The sequence below is a fragment of the Nomascus leucogenys genome, chromosome 7b (genome assembly GCF_006542625.1).
Source record: "Nomascus leucogenys isolate Asia chromosome 7b, Asia_NLE_v1, whole genome shotgun sequence".
NCBI lineage: Eukaryota > Metazoa > Chordata > Mammalia > Primates > Hylobatidae > Nomascus > Nomascus leucogenys.
In genome coordinates this window covers 7533905-7559095 of record NC_044387.1, presented here as the reverse complement: position 1 = coordinate 7559095, position 25191 = coordinate 7533905, and the positions used below count along the sequence as shown (strand labels likewise).

The 25191-nt window shown below is 49.8% G+C and overlaps 1 protein-coding gene across 6 annotated transcripts in view; it reads right to left on the bottom strand.

The window, feature by feature from the left end:
- The window catches only part of PACSIN2 (protein kinase C and casein kinase substrate in neurons 2), a 143980-nt gene that overhangs the window by 33732 nt on the left and 85057 nt on the right, over positions 1 to 25191 (bottom strand). For all 6 annotated transcript variants that reach the window (XM_030815418.1, XM_030815416.1, XM_004088413.3 and 3 more), the window contains exon 2: positions 8763 to 8899. In XM_030815418.1, coding sequence (XP_030671278.1) covers positions 8763 to 8822 — 60 coding nt within the window. In that variant the 5' untranslated portion in view covers positions 8823 to 8899. The remainder of the gene's footprint in view (positions 1 to 8762; positions 8900 to 25191) is intronic.

Here is a 25191-nt window from a genome sequence, read left to right as displayed (position 1 = left end):
ACCCCTAAGGTCCAAAGCCGATGATCTAGTGGGGAAAGGCCAGCTGGGAAAAGCTGGAGGATAAATTCTTCCAGGAAGCCTCCCCACCTCCTTCCGTTCCCTCCTCTTCCCAGTTTGGTGCTTCCACAGCCCCCCATACTGCACTCCAGTCTACCTCCACCCTGGCCCTAGCCCCCTGCACCCGAATCCTGGTTTACTTTATGACTCCTGTTACCCTACCAGTCCCCGCTACTGGAATGTGGGCTCCTCTCCCCATCTCTGTACCTGGGCACCCCAGCTCCGCCCCCCTGCACTGTGCCCAGCTCAAACAATCATTTATCCACAAATGTCTCCATGGAGCTAAGCCCACCACAGTCTAATGAGCACTACGGACCCCACCTGCTCTAAAATGAAAGGAGATTTGTTACTGAGTAGAAAGGAAAAATATGTCTCTTCAACAGTTTTAAAAAGTTATTCTGACATCACTGAAATCAAGTAAGAAAATAAAATTTTATCTTCATCTACAGAAATGCATAAAAAAATTTAAAAAATTTTGTCTTCAGAAGACAAGCTTCTTGACAGCACAAAACCCCGAAGTGCTAAATTGTCTCAATGCAAAAACCAAAGAACTCTTTCTCTGCATTCAGAATGATGGCATTTAGACGGAGGGAAGACAGGTCTGTCTGCACGACAGAAGGAAAGGTGGCCTCATTCATCCACCTTTTCCTGTCTCCGCGTGTGCGATGCTCCCGCCTGTGGCTGCAGAAATGGTAAGCATAGAGAGGACACTCAGAGACCACTTGGGCTCGGGAGTCATTTAGACTTGGCCTTGCCATGCAGGTGTCCTGTGACCTCAGACAAGATAAACTCTGGGTGTCAACAGGCTCACTGGTGCCGCTGGCCCAGTGCCCAACCACCAGCAAGTGCTGTCCCTGGCCTGGACAGCCCATCACAGAACAGCAGCAGGCCATCACTGCTGGCTGAGCCTGATCTGCGACGGTGCACCGCAAATTCTGCTTTCTCTTCCTCCACTAAAAGTGGAACTTGATTTTTCCCAGTATCGGGAATGGCTGAGCACGCAGGCCAAAGACAGTGTTGTAGATGTCGTACACCAAAGGGCATGATTCGACAGACTGCAGCAGCCAAAATAAACTGCCCGGCTGGCTCCCTGCAGTGCTCCTGGGTGGATGGGTAAAGGGGATTGGTGCTGGTTGGGGCTGGTCCCTGCCCTGTTTGCCCTAAAAGCAGGAAGCCGCCTGTGGGGACCAGGCCAGTTCTGCAGCTGCTGGAACCCAGCGGGAGAGGCTCCTGCGAGACCTTCAGTCATATCTACCTGACCACCCACCGCCACCCACTCCTTCAAGTGTCTAAGTCCCTCCCATGTGCTGTGCATGGCACCAGGCCCTGACAACACCAGCCAAGCAGGGTCTCCCTGCTCCTGCTGAGCTAGGGGACAGTAGCCATGGACAGGGATGGCAGCAGTGCTGAAAACTGTCCAAGGGAAATGGCAGTCACTTGTGGAACTGTCTTGTGCTGCTGCTGGCCTGTGAGCTCCAAGAGGACAAGGGACTGTCCCTGTCACACTCATCTCTGTGTCCCAACCCCAAGCTCAGGCCAGGCATGAGCCTGACTGACCAAGGGGGACAAAGGACAGCTTGGTTAAAACCCATCACATCATGAGAAAAACCTCCATTACTGGGTAGAGATTGGGCAGCAAAGGCTGCTTTCTGCTCTAATCTCAACGTCAAAGTCTGTCCAATGTTGACTTCTGTCTTATTTTCATAAGCGTCCAAGCATTGCTTAGGTTGTGTATTCTAAACTGTGAAAACCACCCATTTAAAAACACGTAATTCTGAAGAGTCACGAGATTCAGGGTCAGCCAAACTTGGCCAAGACAAAGGCAGCCCACACGTCGAGGGCCCTGATCTGCCCCATAGGACGACAAAGTCTATCTGAATCGTAATGGAAATGTCCACTATAGCTCAGGGGGAGGGTCACCCACCAAAGAAGGGCAGGATCTTAGGAAAACTATTTTCTCACTGGCTTAGAAGAAATTCACATGAATATAACTCATTTCTGAAAAAGGTAGGTATACAGTGCTCTGAAGAGCGGGCTGCAGCAGCCTGTTCAGAAATCCCAGAACAGCCAAATACCATCAGAAACACAACTCTCCCCAAAATAAGGATAAGAACCTTAAACGAAGATTATGCAATATATACCATGTCTACATTTTGTGTGTAACATCGGGTTAGGAAAAAGAGTTTTTGCCAAAAGAGAAAAAAAGTACCACACACAATTTTAGCCTCTTTGTGGGTGTTCTCTGTAATTCTTACAACCATCCCGGAAGCAGGAAATTAGCAATGCCATGTTACAGCCTAGGAAATGCTGGAGAGCACAGAGGAAGACTGCCCAAGCCTGCCCAGAGCAGTCAGAGAAGGCTCTTCCTTTCCCAGAGCAGCTCCCTAGGAAGGAGATGGAAGTCTGGATGGAGGAAAGAATCCTCTAAGCCACACCAGGTAGGGTCACAGATCTTTGTGGATGGGAGCCTGGGGTGGCTCAGCTTGGCTGGAACCCAGGGCAGAGCTTCTCAGGAAGAGCCAGGGAGTCCAGCTGGCTGTCAACACATGCTCATGTCTTGGCCATGCTAAAGAGTATGTTTCTATTTTGAAGGTGATGCAGAAAACTGAAGCTTCCCAGCAGGGCAGGGAGCCGTCCAATCTGCTTTTCTAGATGGGCTATCTGGCCGTGGGGTGGAGACTGAGGAGTTGATGCCTTAATCCTTGCTCATGGTTCAGCAGATACTAGTTCGGTGAAAACAAAGAATTAATGGTAATTTTTAGAAACTTTAGTGAAACTAAGGTGGGCCACTAACCTTCTAGGAGCCATGTGTGAGCACGGTGGGGTGATAATTAAGCTGATGCGCACCCTGTCCCAAGGAGCCCGTGGATGTGGGCACACTGCTCCCGCAAGGCTGACACAGGCAGGCCATCACACGGAAAAGTCCATTGGGGTCGGCGTGCGTGGAGGTGGCTGGGCAGCAGACAGAGCCGGTCACTGCTGCTGAGCATGAGGTGGTACTGACGTTCGCTCGCTTCACACTTGCGCTCAGGGCACTGCTCTGCCGCCTCCTAACTGCTCTCCATACAACAGTGGCTCTAGGAGGCCCGAGACCATGCTCTCATATGGGGTGCCCAGGACGTAGCCCAGGGCCTGGGTCACGGCAGCTTCTAAATATGTGTCCTATAAAATTGGTATGGAAGGATGGGGAAAGTATCACTCCACATGGATGATGAATATGAAGGCGTTCTCACGTGATGAGCTGTCCTGCAGTGCTGGAGTCTGAGAGAAACCAGCCCAACTCAGGGCAAGTTACAACAACCTACAGGGAGCGCCTTCCTGGCAGGGAACAGTAAATGTTGAGAGTCACGTGCCAACTCTTCAGGGCTAACATTCCCAGAATATTTGACACAAGATACTTATGTTCTCTTCATCTCCCCAAATATTCTTCTCAGGGGCTCTTTGTACCCACAAGATAGTGCACAGAGGTCAGACTCAGCCTGGGTTCATCCAGAAGATCTGAGCTCTAAAGGCACAGACAGCTGACAGCTGTGCAGAAATCACGCCTCCGGGGAGCTTTTGTTGAGGCAGACTCAGGCTCCAGTTCCTAAAATAAGTGGCGTCTGCCCTCCTAGCCTGGCCCCCAAGGAGCCCTCAGAGATGCAGGCAGCGGCTCTCAGCCCTGCTAGGGACAGACCTGCCATCCGGTTCCCAGAGCCTACTGAAGGTAAGGGAGGCCAGGAAGCACTGGTGACGCTTGAAAAGCCCCACGGCTCACAGCCCAGGCCCTTTGTACACCAGCTCCCAGAACCAAAGAGAAGGCCTGGAAGCAGTGCCCAGAAGCAGAGGGGCAGGAGGAGGGCCCCTGGGCTCCTGCAACAAGTCAGGAAAACTTGCCAGAAGCAGCCAAGCTGCCCCATGCCCTGCCATGAAACCTGTGAGCAGGCCAGACCAGGCTCTGACTTGCTGAGGGAGCGACCCACGTGGGGAACTGCCTCCGCCTGGCCCCCGCCACTGTAATTCCACACGACTTCCCATCTTGCTCCAAAACTGGCCCTTAGCTCCAAAAAGGTCAAGGTCCTCAGCACTCTGTAAGACCACACTCATTCAGGCTCCAGACTTGGTTCCAACCTGGAATGCCATCCCGTCTACTTGTTCCCAATTCTTGGCCCAACCCTACTCAGCCACAGGCCTCCTCTGCTGACCCTGCCCAGCAGACCATGTTACTGAGAGGCAGAGCTGGGGGTGGTCCCTCCTGCTCTCATACTCCATAAGCATCTTCTTTGTGGGAACTGGATCCCCTCTTCCCTCTTCCTCTTTTTATTTTCCCCCTATATCTACAGGGTTGGGGAATGCAAGAGGTACTCCTTCCGAAAATGCATTAAATAGCTCTATTCAGTATCATGTCCCTGTGGGTAACCTCTCCTCCCATAGGTCAGTATGGGTTCCTTCATTCGTCCAGCAAGCATCCGAGTGCAGCAATGTCCTTGTCCCATGCTGCCTTTCCTGCCCTTCCCCCAGGGCAAACCCAGCAAATCCTACAGCACCTGGCATGCTGACCTGCCTAGTGTCTACTTTATTCCTCCAAATGTCACAGCCAAAGGCTCCTGGAGGACAGGGCCACACAGAAGATGGCTCTGGAATGACATATTCCAGTTAGTATCTTTTGGTGGGAAGGAGTAAAATTAAACACCAAAAACTTTTCCACCTCAAGACCACGAGGCTTTCTTTGGAACAGTGTCCTTCCATGGGAAAGAAGAACTTGCCACCTGCCTGGGAAGCTGTGCAGTTGGCAGTGTGCACCTGAGTCTCTCAGACCCCAGCAGGCCATCACTGAGCAGTCGCTCTGCCACTCAACGAACATCCGTCATGGAGGAGGCGGACGACCACAGCACTGCGGAGTTGATACCAGCTGGAGAGTAATTTTGGGGACAGCATCACAAGCTGAGCAGAGCCCGCCTGAGCATTTTCAGGCAAAAGGAGATGTTCTTGTCTACTGACATTATTGCGGTTGAGAATTTAACAGGAAGCATAAGAGCTTAATTACTGGACTTGTTAAAGCTAGTTGATTTAATATATGCTGACAATATACACTGGCAACGTTCACCTAAATGTTTTTTAACAAGCAGCCGAAGACTTCTGTAATAGCACTATATTTAGCTACGTAATTTTCCCAGCAGTTTCTGCCACCAAGTGGGTAATGAAGACAATGCTGCCAAGGGCACCGCAGGAACAGACATTGTGCACACCGACTCCCTCAGCTCCCATGTCAGAGGGAAGGGCCCCCACCAGCCTTGCCCTGACGCCCTAAAACATTTAACATTTATTCATTCTTTTAACCCTCACAATACTAGGATATGGGTACCGTTATTACTCCCATCTTATAGATTGGGAAATGAAGGCAAAGAAAAATCAGTAACTTGCCCAAAGCCATACACAGGAGTAAGTGATCAGGCCAGCAGTCAAACCTAGACCTCCTGGCTCCAGAGCAATGTATTCACCTGTCCCCATTGCCTCTTCCGGCCTATCCCTCACAAGGAAGGGCCTTTTGAGTGTGCTTGTCCTGTCTGCACCATCACCAAGCTCAAGGCAGGGAATGATTGATGCCAGCCAGCAATGTCACTACAGTTACAAAAAAGAGGCTCCCCAGGCCGGGCGCGGTGGCTCACGCCTGTAATCCCAGCACTTTGGGAGGCCGAGGTGGGCGGATCACAAGGTCAGGAGATTGAGACTACAGTGAAACCCCATCTCTACTAAAAATACAAAAAATTAGCCGGGCGTAGTGGTGGGCGCCTGTAGTCCCAGCTACTCGGGAGGCTGAGGCAGGAGAATGGCGTGAATCTGGGAGGCGGAGCTTGCAGTGAGCCGAGATTGCGCCACTGCACTCCAGCCTGGGCGACAGAGCAAGACTCCGTCTCAAAAAAAAAAAAAAAAGAGGCTCCCCATAACTGGAAAGGTTTCTATCTATAGTTTTGGTTCAGTGTTGAGAACAAGGGCCTGCACTTCTAAAGGGTGGAGAGCTCACAGGAAGGCTCTCACAGCTGCTGCAGGCTCCATGAGTGCTCCTGCACTAATGAGGCCACAGCCTCTCTGGGGGGGCCAGCCAGCGGGACCTGATTACTGTGAACCTGTACCTGCGAGTGGGGGCAGAGGCAGTCCTGAATTCTAGCAGTGTTCCAGGGGCACCTTCAAACCACGTCGTGTAACTGCTGGTCCTGCTTCATCTAGTTTCACAGCCAACCTCCTGCCATGCTGTGAGATGTGGCTGGTGACCTGTTTGACTGTCACTGCTCCTGTCACTCTTGCTGTCTTATGTGAAATATTTCCCAGGCAGATGTGCCTCTCTGGCTGCTGAAATTTGAGCTAGGTGCCCCCCTCACCCCTCCAGAAGGATGCCAGCCGAGGGGTGGCAGCAGAGAGGACCTGCATGCTCTGTGCCTTTCCACATTTACTTCTGCTGTGGCAGAAGCCAGCTCCTGGAGGGCAGGGACTCAGTCTGTCACATCCCTTGCCTAGCACACTATAGGTACTCAGTTAACACATAATTTTTTTTTTCTTTGAGACAGGGTCTCGCTCTGTCGCCCAGGCTGGAGTGCAGTGGCGCTACCTCGGCTCACTGCAAGCTCCGCCTCCTGGGTTCATGCCATTCTCCTGCCTCAGCCTCCCGAGTAGCTGGGACTACAGGTGCTCGCCACCACGCCCGGCTAATTTTTTGTATTTTTTAGGAGAGACGGGGTTTCACCGTGTTATCCAGGATGGTCTCCATCTCCTGACCTCGTGATCCACCCGCCTCGGCCTCCCAAAGTGCTGGGATTACAGGCGTGAGCCACTGCGCCCGGCCAACACATAATTTTAACAAACAGTATTCGGCTAAAAGTCGATGATGTTTTGTCCAATACATAGGGGAAAAGTGTGTTGATAGAATTTTGAGCTCCTTGCCCATCTTTCTTTTAAACTTGGGTACCTGTGATCACTTGTCTATATCACAATATGTATCACCGTGATCCTTTGTTTATAAAATGACTTCATGCTAGTCCCCAGCAAACACCAGGGCATCACCCTCATCTCTTCTACCACTGGAGCCTCCTGTGTCACAGAAGCACCCATATGGGTGCTGCCATCCATGTTCTTATCTTATCCTGGCAGCCCCCCTTAGAGGTCAATAGTATCCCCTACTTCACAGATGAAGATCACGAGGCTCAGATCAGTTGAGCAACTTGCCCAAGGTCACACAGCTAGCAACAGCACAGCTGGGATCAGAGCTCAGAGTTTTCGTTTTTTTTGTTTTTGTTTTTTTTTTTTTGAGATGGAGTTTCGCTCTTGTTGCCCAGGCTGGAGTGCAATGGTGCGATCCCGGCTCACTGCAACCTCCGCCTCCTGGGTTCTAGTGATTCTCCTGCCTCAGCCTCCCGAGTAGCTGGGATTACAGGCATGCGCCACCATGCCCGGCTAATTTTTTGTATTTTTAGTAGAGACAGGGTTTCTCCATGTTGGTCAGGCTGGTCTTGAACTCCCAACCTCAGGTGATCCGCCCGCCTCAGCCTCCCAAAGTACTGGCATTACAGGCATAAGCCACCACGACCGGCTCAGAGCTCAGAGTTTTGTAACTGCAAAGCCTCTCTCTTTTTTTTCTTTTTTGAGACAGTCTTGCTCTGTTGCCCAGGCTGGAGTGCAGTGGCGTGGTCTCAGATCACTGCAACCTCCACCTCCCAGGTTCAAGCAATTCCCCTGCCTCAGCCTCCCAAATAGCTGGGGTTACAGGTGCCTACCACCACGCCCGGCTAATTGTATTTTTAGTAGAGATGGGGTTTCACCACGTTGGCCAGGCTGGTCTTGAACTCCTGACCTCATGATCCACCCGCCTCGGCCTCCCAAAGTGCTGGGGTTACAGACATGAGCCACTGCGCCCGGCTATGCAAAGCCTCTTTCCATGAAGGCCAGGAAAGCTCCAGGGGTTTTGCCACAAGGACAACATTACACCAAAAATTGACTTCCTATAGTCTCAGCTACTCAGTAGGCTGAGGTGGGAGGATGGCTTGCGCCCAGGAGATCAAGGCTTCAGTGAGCCATGATGGTGCCACTGCACTCCAGCCTGCGCTCGCGAGACCTCAACTGTTAAAAAAAAAAAAAAAAAAAAGATGGACTTTCCATTAATTAGTGGGCAGGAAAAGTAAGTGGGACTCAGGAACAATGCCCTCCGCCCCCACAAAAAAACAAAAATAATCTAATCAGGAAGAGGGCCACTCATGGGTACAGACTGGCGGCAGATGCTCCAACAAGTTTGAAGGCATTTGGCCCTCTGGCCACTTGCCTGTGCTGTCCAGCATGATGTCAAATCACAGCCCTCCTTGTTTCTACATAAAACTCAACAGTAAAGTGCCTCGTAGGATAAGCTGAGCAATTAGTGTCTGTCTCTCCCACTCACACCATGGCAAACATAAAAAGGTGATCGCCAAGACCTTTCATAAACATCCCTAACCTCTTTAAGTATCAGCCTTTCCTGGCAAGGTAAGTTCACTGCCTTCGATGATGGCTAAGGCATACCTGAACTGCCTAAAAACAAGTGTCCACACCTTTGCTGCTGCTATCTAGGTCTGACTACAAATGCGTGGCTGGTTTGGGAGTATGTTCACCTCATTTCCCAACCTCCATCAAAAAAACCAAAGGGGCTGCCAGACACTATTGGCCTGGCCACTTCATTCATTAGAAGAAAGCAGGTGCATTACCTCCCAGAAGCTGTCGCTGGACACTTCTACTCCAACGGAATCATCATACGTGACAGACATTTCTTCAAAGGCTGAGGGAGCAGCAAAGTATACTTAGTCAGGGGTCAACTTCGAACGCTCAAAATCTGTAGACAAACCTATAAACGAAAAACATATATCATGTGGTTTTTAAATTTCCAAGGTAAAGAAACAAGTCATCTCTATTTCACAACTTCCCGTTTCTAATCACTGCCTTCAGTACGGGGCAGTCTATAACATTTCCTTTAAGTGGCAGAAAGCCAGTAGACTCTAACCAATTCTGGGTGCATATGTGTACATCTGTGTGTGTGCATGGTGGGTGGTGGGGAGGGGGGCGGTGCATGTGCGTAAAAGCAGGCAGAGTCCCTGGATCTCTGAGCTTGCCCATCTTGGCCTACTCTACCTAACCGGTAGGGCTAGGACCTGGGATGAAACATGAGTAGAGGTAATCGCACCTTTGACACCAAACTCCCCTCTCCGAGTGTCTACCATATTCCACTTGTGTTGAGTACTGTCCCCACTCAACTGCACCTTTACTGACTCAGCCACTGAAGCCCCAAATTCAGAACAGTTTGTTCTGCCACTGTCTGTGTGTGGCTCAGCTGGAAAGCTAAATGGATCACTTCTGAGTAACAGATTCAGCAATCTACAATCCAGGCAAGGGTAAAGGCGGCAATTATTTCCCCTGTTGGAGGGAAGAAACTGAAGGACTCCCATAAGCACAAACCACACCTTGCTAGTGTGACGACCTGTCCACAGTCGAGATGAAACAGTCTGAATTTTTGGTAAAAAGGTGACCCCACCTTTCTTTACCTTACCCTGTGTTCAGATCACACAGCCAGAGATCCAAGACCTTCCTCACTGCCACAGTCAACAGTCTAAAGCCTTAGCTTAGCAACAGGAAGGGGTGAGACAGAGTGGCCAACTTGTTTTGAGCACCAACAAGGTGTAAGACTTTGTTCTAGGTCCTGTTCCATATGTTATCACATGAATCTTCATGATTCTCTGTGAGACAGCCTGGAATTGGAGCAAGAAACACAGACTCCAGAGTCAGACTGCCTAGGCTTGAATCCCAGACCCATTACTTATGAGCTGGGCAACAGTGGGCAAGTTACCTATCCTCTCTGTGCCTCGCTTGCCTTATCTGTAAAAGAGAGACAATAGGCCAGGCACAGTGGCTCATGCCTGTAATGCCAGCACTTTGGGAGGCCAGGGCGGGTGGATCACCTGAGGTCAGGAGTTCAAGACCAGCCTGACCAAGACGGAGAAACTCCGTCTCTACTAAAAATACAAAATTAGCCAAGCGTGGTGGCACGCGCCTGTAATCCCAGCTGCTCAGGAGGCTGAGGCAGAAGAATCGCTTGAACCTGGGAGGTGGAGGTTGCGGTGAGCCAAGATCGTGCCATTGCACTCCAGCCTGGGCAACAAGAGCAAAACTGTCTCAAAAAAAAAAAAAAAGAGAGAGACACACTAATGGAACCTACAACACAGAATTGCTGCAAGTCAAATATATACAAGAGCTTAGAACAATACTTGGCCCTTAGTAAGTGCTACGAACTTACTAAGTATTGTTATATACCCTTAGTAAGTGCTACGAACATGGTAAATAATGAATTATTGTTGCCACTATTATTATTACATAGTAATTATCATTACTATCATTACTTCTGTCTCTATTTTAAAGTCAAGAAAATTGATGTTCAGTAATTTGCCCACGGTTGTCCAAGTAATGGCTGGTGGAGACTAGTATTTGACACCAGCGCTGCCTGCTTGCTAGGGTAATATTCTCTCCATTACACCAAGATGTTTTCCAAAACCAATCTCAAAGTTAAGTAAATCAGGCTTCCTACAACCTAAAATTGGATTGCTAATTAAAAGGGCTTAATCTGGTGGATTGCAGAGCTCCTAAAGGTAAACACACTGCTGTGCAGCAACAGAGACAAAGTCCACAACAGATAACGGTACTTCAAAGCCAAGTCCTCCAAAGACATTGCTGCTGTGAGGAGACAGTTGCAGGACTAAGATGCATGCACGCTCCTAACCAGGTTCTCATGGAGAGAACTCCAGCGAGGAGTTCTCCCATGCTGGTTAGGGCTCTGCTCCATAATCACAGGGGTAGCGTGTCATTTGAACCACTAGGATTCACAGAGGCTGGACAGGCCACCTGGCCTGGGCCCTGATGCCACCTCTCACAGCAATTCTTTTTTTTTTTTTTTTTTTTTTAGGTGGAATCTGGCTCTGTTGCCTGGGCTGGAGTGCAGTAGTGCAATCTCAGCTCACTGAAACCTCTGCTTCCCAGGTTCAAGCAACTCTAGTGCCTCAGCCTCCCCAGTAGCTGGGATTACAGGCATGTGCCACCACGCTCGGCTAATTTTTGTATTTTTTAGTAGAGATGGGGTTTCCACCATGTTGGCCAGGCTGGTCTCAAACTCCTGACCTCAAGTGATCCACCCATCTTGCCCTCCTGATTACAGGTGGGATTACAGGTGTGAGCCTTTTTTCTACGGAATTCTATGCTACTAGCCAGGGCCCTCCTGGAGTCGCCTCACCCCATGTTTCAGCAGGAGAAAGTTTTCTACCCAGAGCAGCTGGTCTCTGCTCTAGGCTTCTCAGGGAATAGCAGGGCTTTGGGCTCAGGTGAGTCTCAAAGTGGCCCGATCAAGCCGCCAGCTGGGCTGCCTGGCCAGCCATGGGAGCAGCTGCAGGGAAGAGCAGGCCCTTGCTCTGGACTGAGAGGCAGCTTGACACCTGAGCCACTTGGGCAGAGGAATTCAGATTCTGTCTGGATGCAGCTGTGGTCTTGACACAGTTCTGCACAAGATTGATTGATTGACTGACTGGTAGTTGGCTGATTGACAAAGTGTCTTGTCTGTCATCCAAGCTGGAGTGCAGTGGCATGATCACAGCTCACTGCAGCCTCCAACTCATGGATCCTCTCCTCCTCCTCCTGAGTAGCTGGGACTATAGGCACGTGCTGCCAGGCCCAGCTAGTTAAAAAAAATTTTTTTATGTGGCAACTGGGGTCTCACTGTTGCCCAGGCTGGTCTCAAACTCCTGGGCTCAAGCAATCCTCCTGTCTTGGCCTCCCAAATTGCTGAGATTACATGTATGAGCCACCACATCGGGCCTAAGATTTAAGAGCCCACTAAGTGCCAGGAGCCAAGGAGAGGCTCAGCACAGTGGGCAGCCTTCAGGAGTAAGAGCCTGAATCACTGAGGAGAGAGGTAATATAACCAAGATTCTGGGTCTGCCAAGGGCATCAGACAGGACATATGCTCTTAGCTGACCAAAAGGAACAAGGAGCAACCAGCAAGGGGAAGAGACATTCTCCGGTCACATGGTGGCAGAGCTGGGAAAGGCCCATACTTATTCACTTTCCTTCTGTCTGGGACCAGGATCTCATCATAGCACTGCACTCAGCAACAGTGACATCCTGTAGAATGCCTTCAGGTGCAATGAGGGACAAGCGTACCCCACGGGCATCCCCTGTGGCCACAGCTCTATCTGTAATGACATCAGCTCAACTATCCCCATGTGCATTACTTAAGAGTTCATCTTAATGCTCAGTCAGCTGCTCCCTGCCACAAATCTGTCACCTTCCAACTTAGACATTCTTCAAGATTATATACATCTTTATTAATTTAAGTAAAACAGAATTAGGAAGACAAATCTCTTTTTATAAAATGCACAAGGCATTTCAGACCCAACACAAATGACTTTAGGAAGCTCTGCACCACCACTTCAGTTCTTGAGCTGGAATAATTCACAATCAACTACACTTTCATCTGAACCCTCTAAGCACATCTTATACAAGGTCTCATTGAACTGTGCAGTGAGAATCTAGCAAAGATATCCGAAGCCCTAAGGGGACACTGAGGCAAGGTATAGAAAACCCAAAGAGACAGAGACTGTGAGGGGAAGAAATGAAAGTCTCCTGCCCAAAGAGTCAGTGAGGTAATGCAGACGAGGTGCCTATGGGGAAGGCCTGGGACGGTGGAAGGCGGAAAATCCAAGCTCTACCACTGGCCAGCTGGGTGACCGCAGAAAGCCATGTCATTTCTCTGAACCCCAGTTCCTGAGCTGTGCTTTACCAGGTTTCAGTGAAGGTTAAATGAGATGAAGGTCTCAGTGCCCCCAGGTCACAGGCCACGGCACAGCCTACCTCAATGGGAGCATTGTTCTTGGCCTGCACCCTGGGCTTCAAAGTGTCCTTGCTACTTCCTTCAGCTCCACAGTCACAAGGAATGCAGGTAAAGGGGAGGGCCTGGGGGACAAGAATCTGTACCACAAAGAAAACCCAAATGATAGTACAACCGTGGCCAATCTGAGAACTCATTTCTGATGTTCACAGAGCAACAACCTGGGGTGGGGGTGGGGGTGGGGGGTGGGGAAGGGGGGGCCTTGAGTGCAGGCACCGAGCTGAGTTCTCAATGACAACTCCTAAGTCCCCGCTCTCCTGCCCCTGCTCCGGGACATGAGCAGCAGGGGCCCTGTCCAACCGCCTCACCCCTCCCACGGCGCCCCGCACCAGCCTCAGCGTATGGGACTCTCCTGGCTCCCTGCTCTCACCCTGATGAGCCTCCCTTTCCTCCCCCAATCGCTTGCACACCTGGCAGTCCGCTCTATGGCTCCTCCCATCCCAACCAGCACTGATCTCTGGAACTCCCATGACCTCAAACATCATCCATGTGCAGGGACACACCAGCAGCTCTCAAGAGGCAGCCTCTCAACCCAATAAGAAGGCGATTTCCTCGCAGGCATGGAGAAAGCCCAGCAGTGACGAAGTCACCTGGCATACACCTGACACCCTAAAAGTGATAGCCATTGTTCCGAGAATCGCCACAGCAAGCCACCCAAAGGTACTGGGAAATGTTGGTGACTGGGGCTGGGTTTGATTTTTGTTTTCCTGTCATTGTTGCTACTGGGATAAGCACTTTTGGTGAGGCTGCCACCTACCACTGTGACCTTGCCACCAGCCCTCCCTTCTTCAACAGCAAAGAAGCCAGTCATACCCACCCCTATGGTGACTCCTCATGTGCCAGACACTGCGCCCCATGCGCTACACGCGTGCACTCTATTTAGTCCTAACAACTCTATGGGGCAGCGGTTTCGCCATGGGCATTGTCAAAGCAAGGAACCTGGGGCATAGAAAGGGTTAGGAGCTTACCCGAGCAGAGGAGTTGAGACCTTAATAAAGGCAGGCCGACAGCAGTCATGCTCTTAACCACTGATCTTAACCACCTCAGTGCTGAATTCAAATCTTCCGGAACATACAACATGAAAAACTAAATATGGGTCAGACATGGTGGCTCACGCCTGTAATTCCAGCACTTTGAGAGGCCAAGGCAGGAGGAATGCCTAAGCCCAGGAGCTCAAGACCAGCCTGGGCAACACAGTGAGATCCCATCTCTACAAAAAGTAGAAAATAAAAAAAATTAGCCAAGCATGGTGGCACGCACCTGTGGTCCCAGCTACTCGGGAGGCTGAGGCGAGAGGATTGCTTGAGCCCAGCAGGTCAAGGCTGCAGTGAGCTATTATTGTGCCACGGCACTCCTGCCTGGGCAACAGAGCAAGACCCTATCTCAAAAAAACCAGCCAAACAAAAAAAAGTGAACATGCACTGCTCTGCACTGTGCTGTGATGAACTACTGCTACAGTCCTATTTCCAGGCACAGTCTGTCGATCTTGGCCTTTCAGGTGGTGTTAGTAAGCCACGGTGGTTTAATCTGCATTTCCCTCACTGATTGGTGCTCTGTGCCCTTTTCTTTTTAAGAGATGGGATCTCACTATGTCGCCCAGGCTGGCCTTGAACTCCTGGGCTCAAGGGATCCTCCTGCCTCAGCCTCCCAAGTAGCTAGGACTACAGGGTGCGTGCCACTGCCTGGCTGTGCCCTATCTTTTTATGCCTTAATGGTGCCATTTGTTGCACGGGAACACTCAGTCCCATGGCAACTGTATTTAAATATAATGTTTACTGTACCAATACTACCCCCACTTGCCTGGCAGAATTGTGGTGAGGGTCAACTGAGAAGGATGTGAAAATGCTTTGTAAAGTAAAAATGTCCTTTGCAGGTATCAGTTGCTACGGTGGGCATGACCCCATCCTGAGTAGGAACCAGCTGCAGACCAGGGCCACTGCAGATAGGCCACACCCTAGAACAGCCATGCTCAACCTCACAGGGAGTCCAAGGAGCTAGAAGCGCTGCCTCATGGCACCATGCAGTGTTCAAAAGCTATTTGACGACTGAATTACTTCCCCCAAAGACACCTCTCTTGCCTGGAGTCTGCCGTGTTTGCATCAAATCAAGCAAGACTGCTTTACCCAGATGCAGTTCTGCCGCTCCACCCAGGAGTCCAGGCTACGAATTTTCTATAGGTGGGATAAACCACCATCCAAGCAGCTACCAGCTTCTCAGTACCTCTTAGCACCAACAGGTGGGTTAGGTAAGCGTCAGATATATTATTTTTGTACCTCAAAAATCCTATAAAAGATGTATTATTGTCTCCATTTGATGAAAAGGCAACCAAGATACAGATAACTCAAATCACTGGTCACAGACCCACAGCTCCTAAGTGCTAGGCTGGGACTCAACCTAGACCATTGGACTCCACGCTGCCCAACTCCAACAAGACACCACATGCCCAGCTACCAGGCATTTCCAGAATCCGGCAATCCCTGGCAGCGAACAGAAGAAAGGGCAGGAGGATTATCCAGAGTCCCACCACCTGCCAGGGAGCCTGGAGCCTCAGGGCTTCCGCACTGACCCCAATCTCTACCACATCCCCAAAGGCGCTGGGCCTGTCAGGAAGTACTACTCAGAATTTTTTTTTGACACACACGTCCTTAACCATAAAAATGAATCTGCTTGCAGCACCCTCTCAGCTGAAGAAACACATAAGCTGAGGAGACTGAGAGGCTTCTGAGAGCGATTGTTTCTTCAAAAGGAGGTCAGGTAGGGCATGTTTCCTGGCTCTGCTTCATTCATTCTTCCAGGTTGAGCCGACTACAATGACCTTTACCATACCTGTGCACAAGTATGGGACAAGCTGCTCTCTAATGCCAAACAGTGCTGGAGCCTTTGGAAATCAATTAATGCAAACAATATATAAAATGTGTATTTAATAATTAATTGGGGGCTTCTCATCTGGAAGGTAAAGTTCCTGGGAAGAGAGTGTGATATTGAGTTGAAAATGAGTCTCAGCTCTACCTCTGTAATTCAGCTATTTGTCCCCTCTGAGAGCCACTGTCCTCGTCTGTAAGGCAGTACAACATGGGCTCTCATTACCTCCCAGGATATTAAGAGGCTCCGGGCGACAGCTGTGAAATTAATTTTGAGAAAGTGCAAAGTGACAGACAAATGAGTCATCCCTGGTCTTTCCAAGGACAGGGACTCATCTGGCACTTCTTTTGTACATTTCAGACTGTCTGGCACCCAGTGGTTGACTGATTATTTCTTCCTAAAGAAACTGAACTCAGGCTGGGCGCAGTGGCTCACGCCTGTAATTCCAGCACTTCGGAAGGCTGAGGCAGGCAGATCACAAGGTCGGGAGTTCAAGACCAGCCTGGCCAACATGGTGAAACTGTGTCTCTACTAAAAATACAAAAATTAGCTGGGTGTGGTAGCACATGCCTGTAATCTCAGCTACTCAGGAGGCTGAGGCAGGAGAATCATTTGAACCCGGGAAGTTGAGGTTGCAGTGAGCCAAGATTACACCACTGTACTCCAGCCTGGGTGACAGAGCAAGAATCCGTCTCAAAAAAAAAAAAAAAAAAGAAAGAAAGAAAAAGAAAAAGAAACTGAGCTCAGCCAGGCACAGTGGTTCACGCCTGGAAATCTCAACACTTTGAAAGGCCAAAGCAGGTGGATCACTTGAGGCCAGCCTGGGCAACACAGTGAGACCACCATCTCTTAAAAAAAAAAAAAAAAAGAGAAAAAAGAAAAATTAGCCAGGGGTAGTGGTACACACCTGTAGTCCCAGCTACTCAAGAAGCTGAGGTGGGTGGATCACTTGAGCCCAGGAGCTGGAGGCTGCAGTGAGCTACGATCATACTGCTGCACTCCAGGCTGGGCGACAGAGTGAGACCTGGTCTCTAAAAGAACTTTAAAAATTAAAAATAAGAAAAAATCTAAAAAAGAAAAAAAGAAACTGAGCTCCAATACCGGAATTCAATGCTGAATGAGTTCTGTGAACTCTGAACAAGGGCTACATATGAGGGAGACTGTTCCTGCACACACTCCAGACCTGAACTCACTCTCACGGGCTACCCTGGGTGCCATGCAAGATGAATCAGAAGCATGCCATCCGAATTCCAACAAGTGATTTTGGAATAAACTTTCAGGATGGGGTGGTGTGTGCTGAGTTATTCTGGATTCTTTCCCATCACAATGGCAAAAACATGTAAGAAAATATGTTTCCCATGTAGTTCCTCTGAATTTGTTTCTTTCCCAAAATAATGACATTACAGCATGGCTATTTTAGTGTCTTTTTTTTGGAAAGAAACAAATTCAAGGGAGGCAAACATACCTCCTTCTCCTTCCTCCCAAAGGCCTGCTGAATTAAGAGGTGGAAGCTGTAACAACACAGAAACAAGGCCGCGCCGCCCATGGTGGAGGACATGCTGGAAGAGAGCAGCCAGGTGTGCATCTGGAGAAGAAAACCACCTAAAAACGCCAGTGCTGGAGACAGGCCTTGGCAGGGTAGGAACACCAAACTCCGGGTTGAGAAATGCAAAGTTGTGAGTGGCAGGGTTGAGGGTCAATTATCATGAATTATCACGGTCTTTTTTTTTTTTTTTTTTTTTGAGACAGGGTCTCGGTCTGCCGCCCAGGCTGAAGTGCAGTGGTGTGATCACAGCTCACTGCAGCCTCAACCTCCTCGGCTCAAGTGATCCTCCCACCTTGGCCTCCCCAGTAGCTAGAACCACAGGCAAGCGCTACCATGCCCAGCTAATTTTTGTATTTCCAGAACAGACGGGGTTTCGGCATATTGCCCGAGCTGGTCTTGAACTCCTGTGATCCACTGTGCCTGGCCCAGGGTCATTTTTAAAAATGTATTTGGGCCAGATGCGGTGGCTCACGCCTGTAATCCCAGCACTTTGGGAGGCCGAGAAGGGCAGATCACAAGGTCAGGAGATAGAGACCATCCTGGCTAACACGGTGAAACCCCATCTCTACTAAAAATACAAAAAGTTAGCCGGGCGTGGTGGCACGCGCCTGTAGTTCTAGCTGCTCGGGAGGCTGAGGCAGGAGAATCATTTGAACCCAGGAGGCGGAGGTTGCAGTGAGCCGAGATGGCGTCACTGCACTCCAGCCTGGGCAACAGGGTGAGACTCTGTCTCAAAAAAAAAAAAAAAAAGCTGCATTTGGAGCCAAGCCATCAAGTACCGATGACTTTCAGGGAAACCCACCTGGGGCATTGCCCAGCCTCTTACAGAGATGTGGCCACTCTCCCATTTAGGGGAAGGGCCAAGAGGGAACCAGCTCAGCTTTCTATGCCATCAGCCCTGTCCTTTCGTAAAATTCAAACTGACATCAGGGGAAAACAAATACTTGAGGGAACAAGAGAGAAATTCTAATGAAATCTGATGAGAATTCTTGGAGACACTCAAGGGTTATGTACCCATAAAACACAAACAGGCTGCTATGAAAAGGGAGCGATCAGGAACCAGAAAATAGCTTTTCTAACTTTTGGAAACTTCATTTAGAAGCTTTTTTTTTTTGTTTTTTGAGACAGAGTCTCACTCTGTCATTGCCCAGGCTGGAGTACAATGGTGCAATCTCAGCTCACTGCAACCTCTGTCTCCTGGGTTCAGGCAATTCTCCTGCCTCAGCCTCCCGAGTAGCTGGGATTACAGGCGCCCACCATGATGCCGGGCTAATTTTTGTATTTTCAGTAGAGACGGGGTTTCGCCATGTTGGCCAGGCTGGTCTCCAACTCCTGAACTCAGGTGATCCACCTGCCTCAGCCTCCCAAAGTGCTGGGATTACAGGTGTGAGCCACCAAACCCTTTTGTTCTAAGGGGCACTTCTCAGGAATCTGGAAATCTGGGAATGACTGAGGTATTGAAACGGTTCCAGATCTCAGATTCCAGTGACTTCTGCCAACAATGTATGTAAGTACAGTGAGTCAGAGCCATTCCTTAGATGGTGTGCAGAGTCTCAGAGGTTAACAGAGGTTGCCAAGGTGCCCGTGGCACAGGCTGGAAGGTGGCATAACCTCCTTCCTCCTCTTTGGGCTTGATAACAGATATCAGGTAAACAAATGATGTATTACACAAGGACACCCAGCTCCCCCTTAATACCCTTAATTTATTCCACAACTAGACAAAAGAACAGGTCATTTTTTAGGCCAAATGGCTATTTTCATAAAGCAAGAACATTCTGAGTAAAAAGACCATGTTGCTCATCTCTCCTGAAAGCTGGCCTTGGGAGAAAGCCCCCCTACCCCGCTCTAATCATCTAACTGCAGAGGTAGGCAGAGGTGGACATCCTCACTGCCACAGCCCGAGCACACCCGGCTGGCTGGGTTCTGGCTGCTCCACAGGCCTTGCGCTGAGCACAAGCTGACCTGCAGCTCGTTTCCTCTTCATTATCTGGGGGGAGATTCTTCAGTGGTTGGGAAATGATGATTTATTCTAAGCCACTGTTTGGGCCCAAGGTGAGAGGATTCTTTGATAAGGGACATATTTACCATCTGAACATCTACCATGTGCCAGGCACTCTTCTAAGCTCGGGGAGGGGCAGTGAACAAGGCAGACTGGGTCCCTGCCCTCCTGGGGCTGACATCTTACTAGGGCAGATTGGCACACAGCAAAGTAAAAACAGCTATATGGTGTGAAAAGCACCAGGACACCGAGAAGTAGGGCACTCTAAAAGACCTGGGGGTGGGGGCGGGCTTAGAGACAGAATGCGACCTGAGGACTGCATGAAGATGGGCAGTGGGCATGAGAAGGACAGGGGAGGGGTCTTTCCGGCAGAGGCAGAGGGGGTGAGTGTTGTGGCTGTCCCAGCACCCAACAAAGCGGAAGCTCACATGCTTCTGTGGGGCAGGGTGCACTTTAGAAAGGACTAATCTGGCATCATAGATAAGCTGCATGGTAACTCGGAGTTTTGTACCCGTGCTACTGGTTTTAAAAATGAGAACATATTCATTTCATAATTGGCCACAGAACTGTAGCTGTATGTATTGTTGCATGCCTTCTCAATGCATGATATATTTAACAATCCGACTTCAGTCTATTCTCAACACGGTGAGCCTCTCAAAATGCAAGGCAGACCACATTGCTAGTTTTAAGCCCCTTGTGCAGAGTAAAAGCCCAGGTCCTCCTGGCCCGCAGGCCTGCATCTGCTCACCTCCACTAAGCTACTTCGTCTTCAACTATTTCTTCTTCTACTTTTTTTTTTTTGAGACAGAGTTTCGCTCTGTTGCCCAGGCTAGAGTGCAGTGGCGCCATCTCAGCTCACTGCAACCTCTGCCTCCCGGGTTCAGGCGATTCTCCTGCCTCAGCCTCCGAGTAGCTGGGACTACAGGCGCCCGCCACCATGCCCGGCTAATTTTTTGTATTTTTAGTAGAGACGTGTCAGCCAGGATGGTCTCGATCTCCTGACCTCGTGATCCGCCCGCCTCGGCCTACCAAAGTGCTGGGATTACAGGCGTGAGCCACTGCGCCCGGCCTCAACTATTTCTTCTAAAAGTTTATCTTGACTGGGCATGGTGGCTCATGCCTGTAATCCTAGCACTTTGAGAAGCTGAGGCGGGAGGTCTGCCTGAAGCCAAGAATTCAAGACCAGCCTAGGCAAGATGGTGAGATCCCATCTCTAAAATAAATTAAAAAATAAAATTAGCCAAGTGTGGCAGTGCACACCTGTAGTCCCAGCTACGCAGGGGGCTGAGGCAGGAGGACTGCTTGAGCCCAGGAATTTGAGGCAGCAGTGAGTTATGATTGTACCACTGCACTTCAATCTGGGTGACTAAAGTGAGACCTGGTCTCTTTAAAAAAAAAAAAAAAAACAAAACCCTGGAGAATACCCGACTTTGTTTCATGAATGGCCCCATACTGGAAGGAAGGGAGGTTCCCACAAGACCCCCCACCCCCAGCTTTAGGGAGCGGGGGAGGTCCATGAGCACCTCCTGGACCGGCCTTGCCTCCAAAAAGCCAAGGAGATGACCAGACCCCCTGCATCTCTCCACCGTCAGTGCCACTATCACCTCTTTGTGTGGCTGCAGTCATCTTCCCCCTAACAGGGCTCCCAGCTCCCCAGAGTAACTCAGTGTTTTGTATCTGTGCTACTGTTTTTAAAAATTAGAACATATTAATTTCATACTTGTACATAGAACTGTAGCTGTATGCACTGTTGCATGCCTTCTCAATGCATGATATATTTAACAATCTGACTTCAGTCCACTCGAACACAGTGACCCTCTCAAAATGCAAGGCAGACCACACTGCTGCTCTTAAGCCCCCCATGCGGAGTAAAAGCCCAGGTCCTCCCAGCCCGCATCTGCTCACCTCCACTGAGCTACTTCGTCCTCAGACCCACCACTGCTGTCCACCCTACACCGAGCTCCACTTGGCTCCTCTGCTGGTCTGGGCACTGCCAGGCACAGTGAATGTGCTTATCTCCTCCCTGAAATGGTCTCCCTCCTACCCCACAGGCCTGTATCAGCCCCCACCCCAGTGAGGTTTTTTTCTTTTTCTTTTTTTTTTTGACACAGAGTCTAGCTCTGTCGCCCAGGCTGAAGCGCAGTGGCGCAATCTCAGCTCACTGCAAGCTTTGCCTCCTGGGTACATGCCATTCTCCTGCCTCAGCCTCCTGAGTAGCTGGAACTACAGGTGCCTGCCACTACGCCCAGCTAATTTTTTATATTTTTGGTAGAGACGGGGTTTCACCTGTGTTAGCCAGGATGCTCTCGCTCTCCTGACCTTGTGATCAGCCCGCCTTGGCCTCCCAAAGTGCTGGGATTACAGGTGTGAGCCACCACGCCCGGCCCCAGTGAGGTCTTTTCTAACCCTGCCCCAGCCCCCTCAGACCCCCTCCCTGCTTTATTTTTCTCTCCCAAGCACTTACCACCTCCTAACGAGCTACATAATTTACTTAACTGTTTTATTTCTTGTCTGTCTGACCCTCTAGAAAGTCAGCTCTAGGGTCGGGGCGGTGGCTCATGTCTGTAATCCCAGCACTTTGGGAGGCCGAGGCGGGCAGATCACTTGAGGTCAGGAGTTTGAGACCAGCCTGGCCAACATGGTGAAACCCCATTTCTACTAAAAATACAAAAAATTAGTTGTGTATGGTGGCGCATGCCTGTAGTTCCAGCTACTTGGGAAGCTGAGGCATGAGAATCACTTGAACCTGGGAGGGAGAGGTTGCAGTGAGCCAAGATCGCGCCACAGCACTCCAGCCTGGGCGACAGAGCAAGACTCTGTCTTTTAAAAAAAAAAAAAGTATCAGCTCTAGGAGGGCAGGGACATTTGTCAGTTGTGATCACTGCTATAGCCCCAGCATCCAGTGTCAGACACAAAGCAGTCACTCTGTAAATTGCTGGATGAATTCAGGACAAGAAAAGTTGAAGAGCCTGGGTAATTCTGATTCATGGAGACTGAGGATTCAAAGATGGAAAATAATGAGAGCATTTATATGAAGGTGCTATAACTCTAATGGTTAGAATTCTTTTGTAAACACTACTGCGCATGTTAATCTAAACCACACATGGGTTTAGCAACCACGGTTGGGGGAGGGTGTGGTTCAACCCTGCCTGTCTACCACTGGCCTCACGGGAGGCCCTCCTGCTGCCTGACAACCCAGCTGGGGCCCATGGGCCCTCTATGTTGCCAGCCTTGGCTCATCTCGGGCTATTCATGTATGTCCAGTCAGTCTCCTGGAAGAATGGGGTCTCCTGCTTGTCTCTACCACCCAGGTCACCCCCTATAAGCCAGTGGGCGCTCAGGCAGTAAGGCCCACATTAAGACAGTGCCTTGCACCATTAGCAAAGCTGGGACGTTTTTTAAGAGCTCAACTATCTGGCACAGCTCATTTTGTTTCCAATGATTTCATCTGGAAAAGTGAACATTCCTCAAAGGAAGAGATAAGAGATCAGCAAATAAAGTGACTTGTATCTCTCTGGAACATGGTGTAGTACATTGGATTCAACAACGGAAAACAGCTTGTGCACTGCAAGATGCTTGGACTTAAAGGCTGGCCCCTCCCTCAAGGGAATCACACTGAGGCCTAGAGCTCAGCAGGTCCTAGGCCCTCCGGAAGCACCCATCGGCCTGGGCAGGGTGGGGCAGAACACACTCAAAGGTGCTTCCAGAGATTAAGAAAACAGCCAGCATCTCCAGGCAGACACAACTCATTGTTGCTATAGAAACCATCACCTGAAAACCAGAGGATTTCAAACCACCTCGTGGCACAGAACTATCCACTGCAAACTGAAGAAAAACAGTGGGAGGAAGGGGAATCTTAGGAACTCCGCTAGGACACAGAACCACTTCAAAGAAACACAGCACAGACTCTCCAATATCTCTGTTAAGAAGAAAAGAGAAAAAGGGGGGAAAACACATCTTGTTTCACTCAACACGACAGACCAGCCTTCTTCTTCCCACAGGAAAAGAAAAATCATCCTGGAGCTGAGTGCACCTGTGGTCCCAGCTCCTCAGGAGGCTGAGGTGGGAGGACTGCTTGAGCCTAGGAGTTCGAGGCTGCAGTGAGCTATGATCACGCCTGTGAACAGCCACTGCACTCCTGCCTGGGCAACATAGAGAGACCCTATCTCTTAAAAAAAATGCTTGGAGGAGGTTAACGAAAAACAAACAACAGAGCAACCCCAGTGCAGTTCTTCTGCTTACCACACCTGGCTGGGCTCCTCGGCAGCTCTGAAGCTCACGATTCCTGTTCAGAAGAACCTCTGGCTCTGCTCTTTCCACCCTCCCCACACTGCCAAGCCCATGATGATTTTAAGTCCAAATGTTGGCTAGCACAGAGCTGTCAAGGCCAACAGGGGCTCCTCATGGCCAGTTCTGTCCCACCAGCCTCTGCTCTCCTCATTTAGCCATTGCTTCTCCCATCATCTATGGCCTAACTTCACTGTCCTTGCAGCCAACAAGCCATCCTGTGGTCTGCTTTCCTCAGCTGCATAAGCAGCATTTCTCCCTGTTGTGTGGGCATCTTCCAGTCACTTTTTTTTTTTTTGAGACAGAGTCTCGCTCTGTTGCCCAGACTGGAGCGCAGTGGCACGATCTTAGCTAACTGCAACCTCTGCCCCCCTGAGTTCAAGCAATTTTCATGTCTCAGCTTCCCGAGTAGCTGGGACTACAGGTGCCCACCACCATGGCCAGGTAATTTTTAAAAATATTTTTAGTAGAGACAGGGTTTTGCCATGTTGGCCAGGCTGGTCTTGAACTTCTGGCCTCAAGTGATCCACCCATCTTGGCCTCCCAAAGTGCTGGGATTACAGGCGTGAGCCAGTGTGCCTTGCCCCAGTCTTTTTTTTTTTATTATTATTGTTATTTAGTTAGTTATTTTTGAGACTGAGTTTTGCTCTTCTTGCCCAGGTTGGAGCGCAATGGTGTGATCTTGGCTCACTGCAACCTCCGCCTCCCAGGTTCAAGCAATTCTCCTGCCTCAGCCTCCCGAGTAGCTGGGATTACAAGCATGCGCCACCACACCTGGCTAATTTTGTATTTTTAGTAGAGATGGGGTTTCGCCATGTTGGTCAGGCTGGTCTCGAATTCCCGATCTCAGGTGATCTGCCTGCCTCGGCCTCCCAAAGTGCTGCGATTACAGGCGTGAGCCACCATGCCCGGCCCCAGTCATTTTTAATGGCTGTAAAACATCATGTCATGGTCCCATACTCCACTGAGCCGAGCCCTCATGTCCAGATGTTTGGGTTTTCAGGTAGTCCCCAGGCGGAGCCCAGGTTGGGGATGTCATGGCATATGCAGTTTCCACTTCTGTCCCACTGTTTCCCTGGGGCTCTCTAGCTCACACATTCCAAAGAGAGTTGATGAACCTTTGGATACAGTTTAAAGAGCAAGATTTCAATCTGATGTCCTCAATCTACACTTAAGGGGCAAACCATAAACCCTTGAGAAAGGACAGGAACACACCCGGAGAGGTATAGGAGGAAAATGGCCCAAAGAAACACCTTGGCTAAAAAATGTTGCTGCCTCTGAAGTCCTTAAAGTGATTCACTGTCTCTTCACGTGCTGAATCTGAGAGTGCTGTAGGTGATGAAATATCACCTGACATCTTACACATGCATCAGAAATGGACAGAAGAAGGAAAGAAAAGAAGGCATTCACATAAAACAAGACTTCAGTTGTTGTGGAGGCAGGTGAGCCTCACATAGCTTCTAATTTCACGCATCAGAGTACAGAAATCAGGTTGGTTTTGTTTTTATTTTTAAGAAA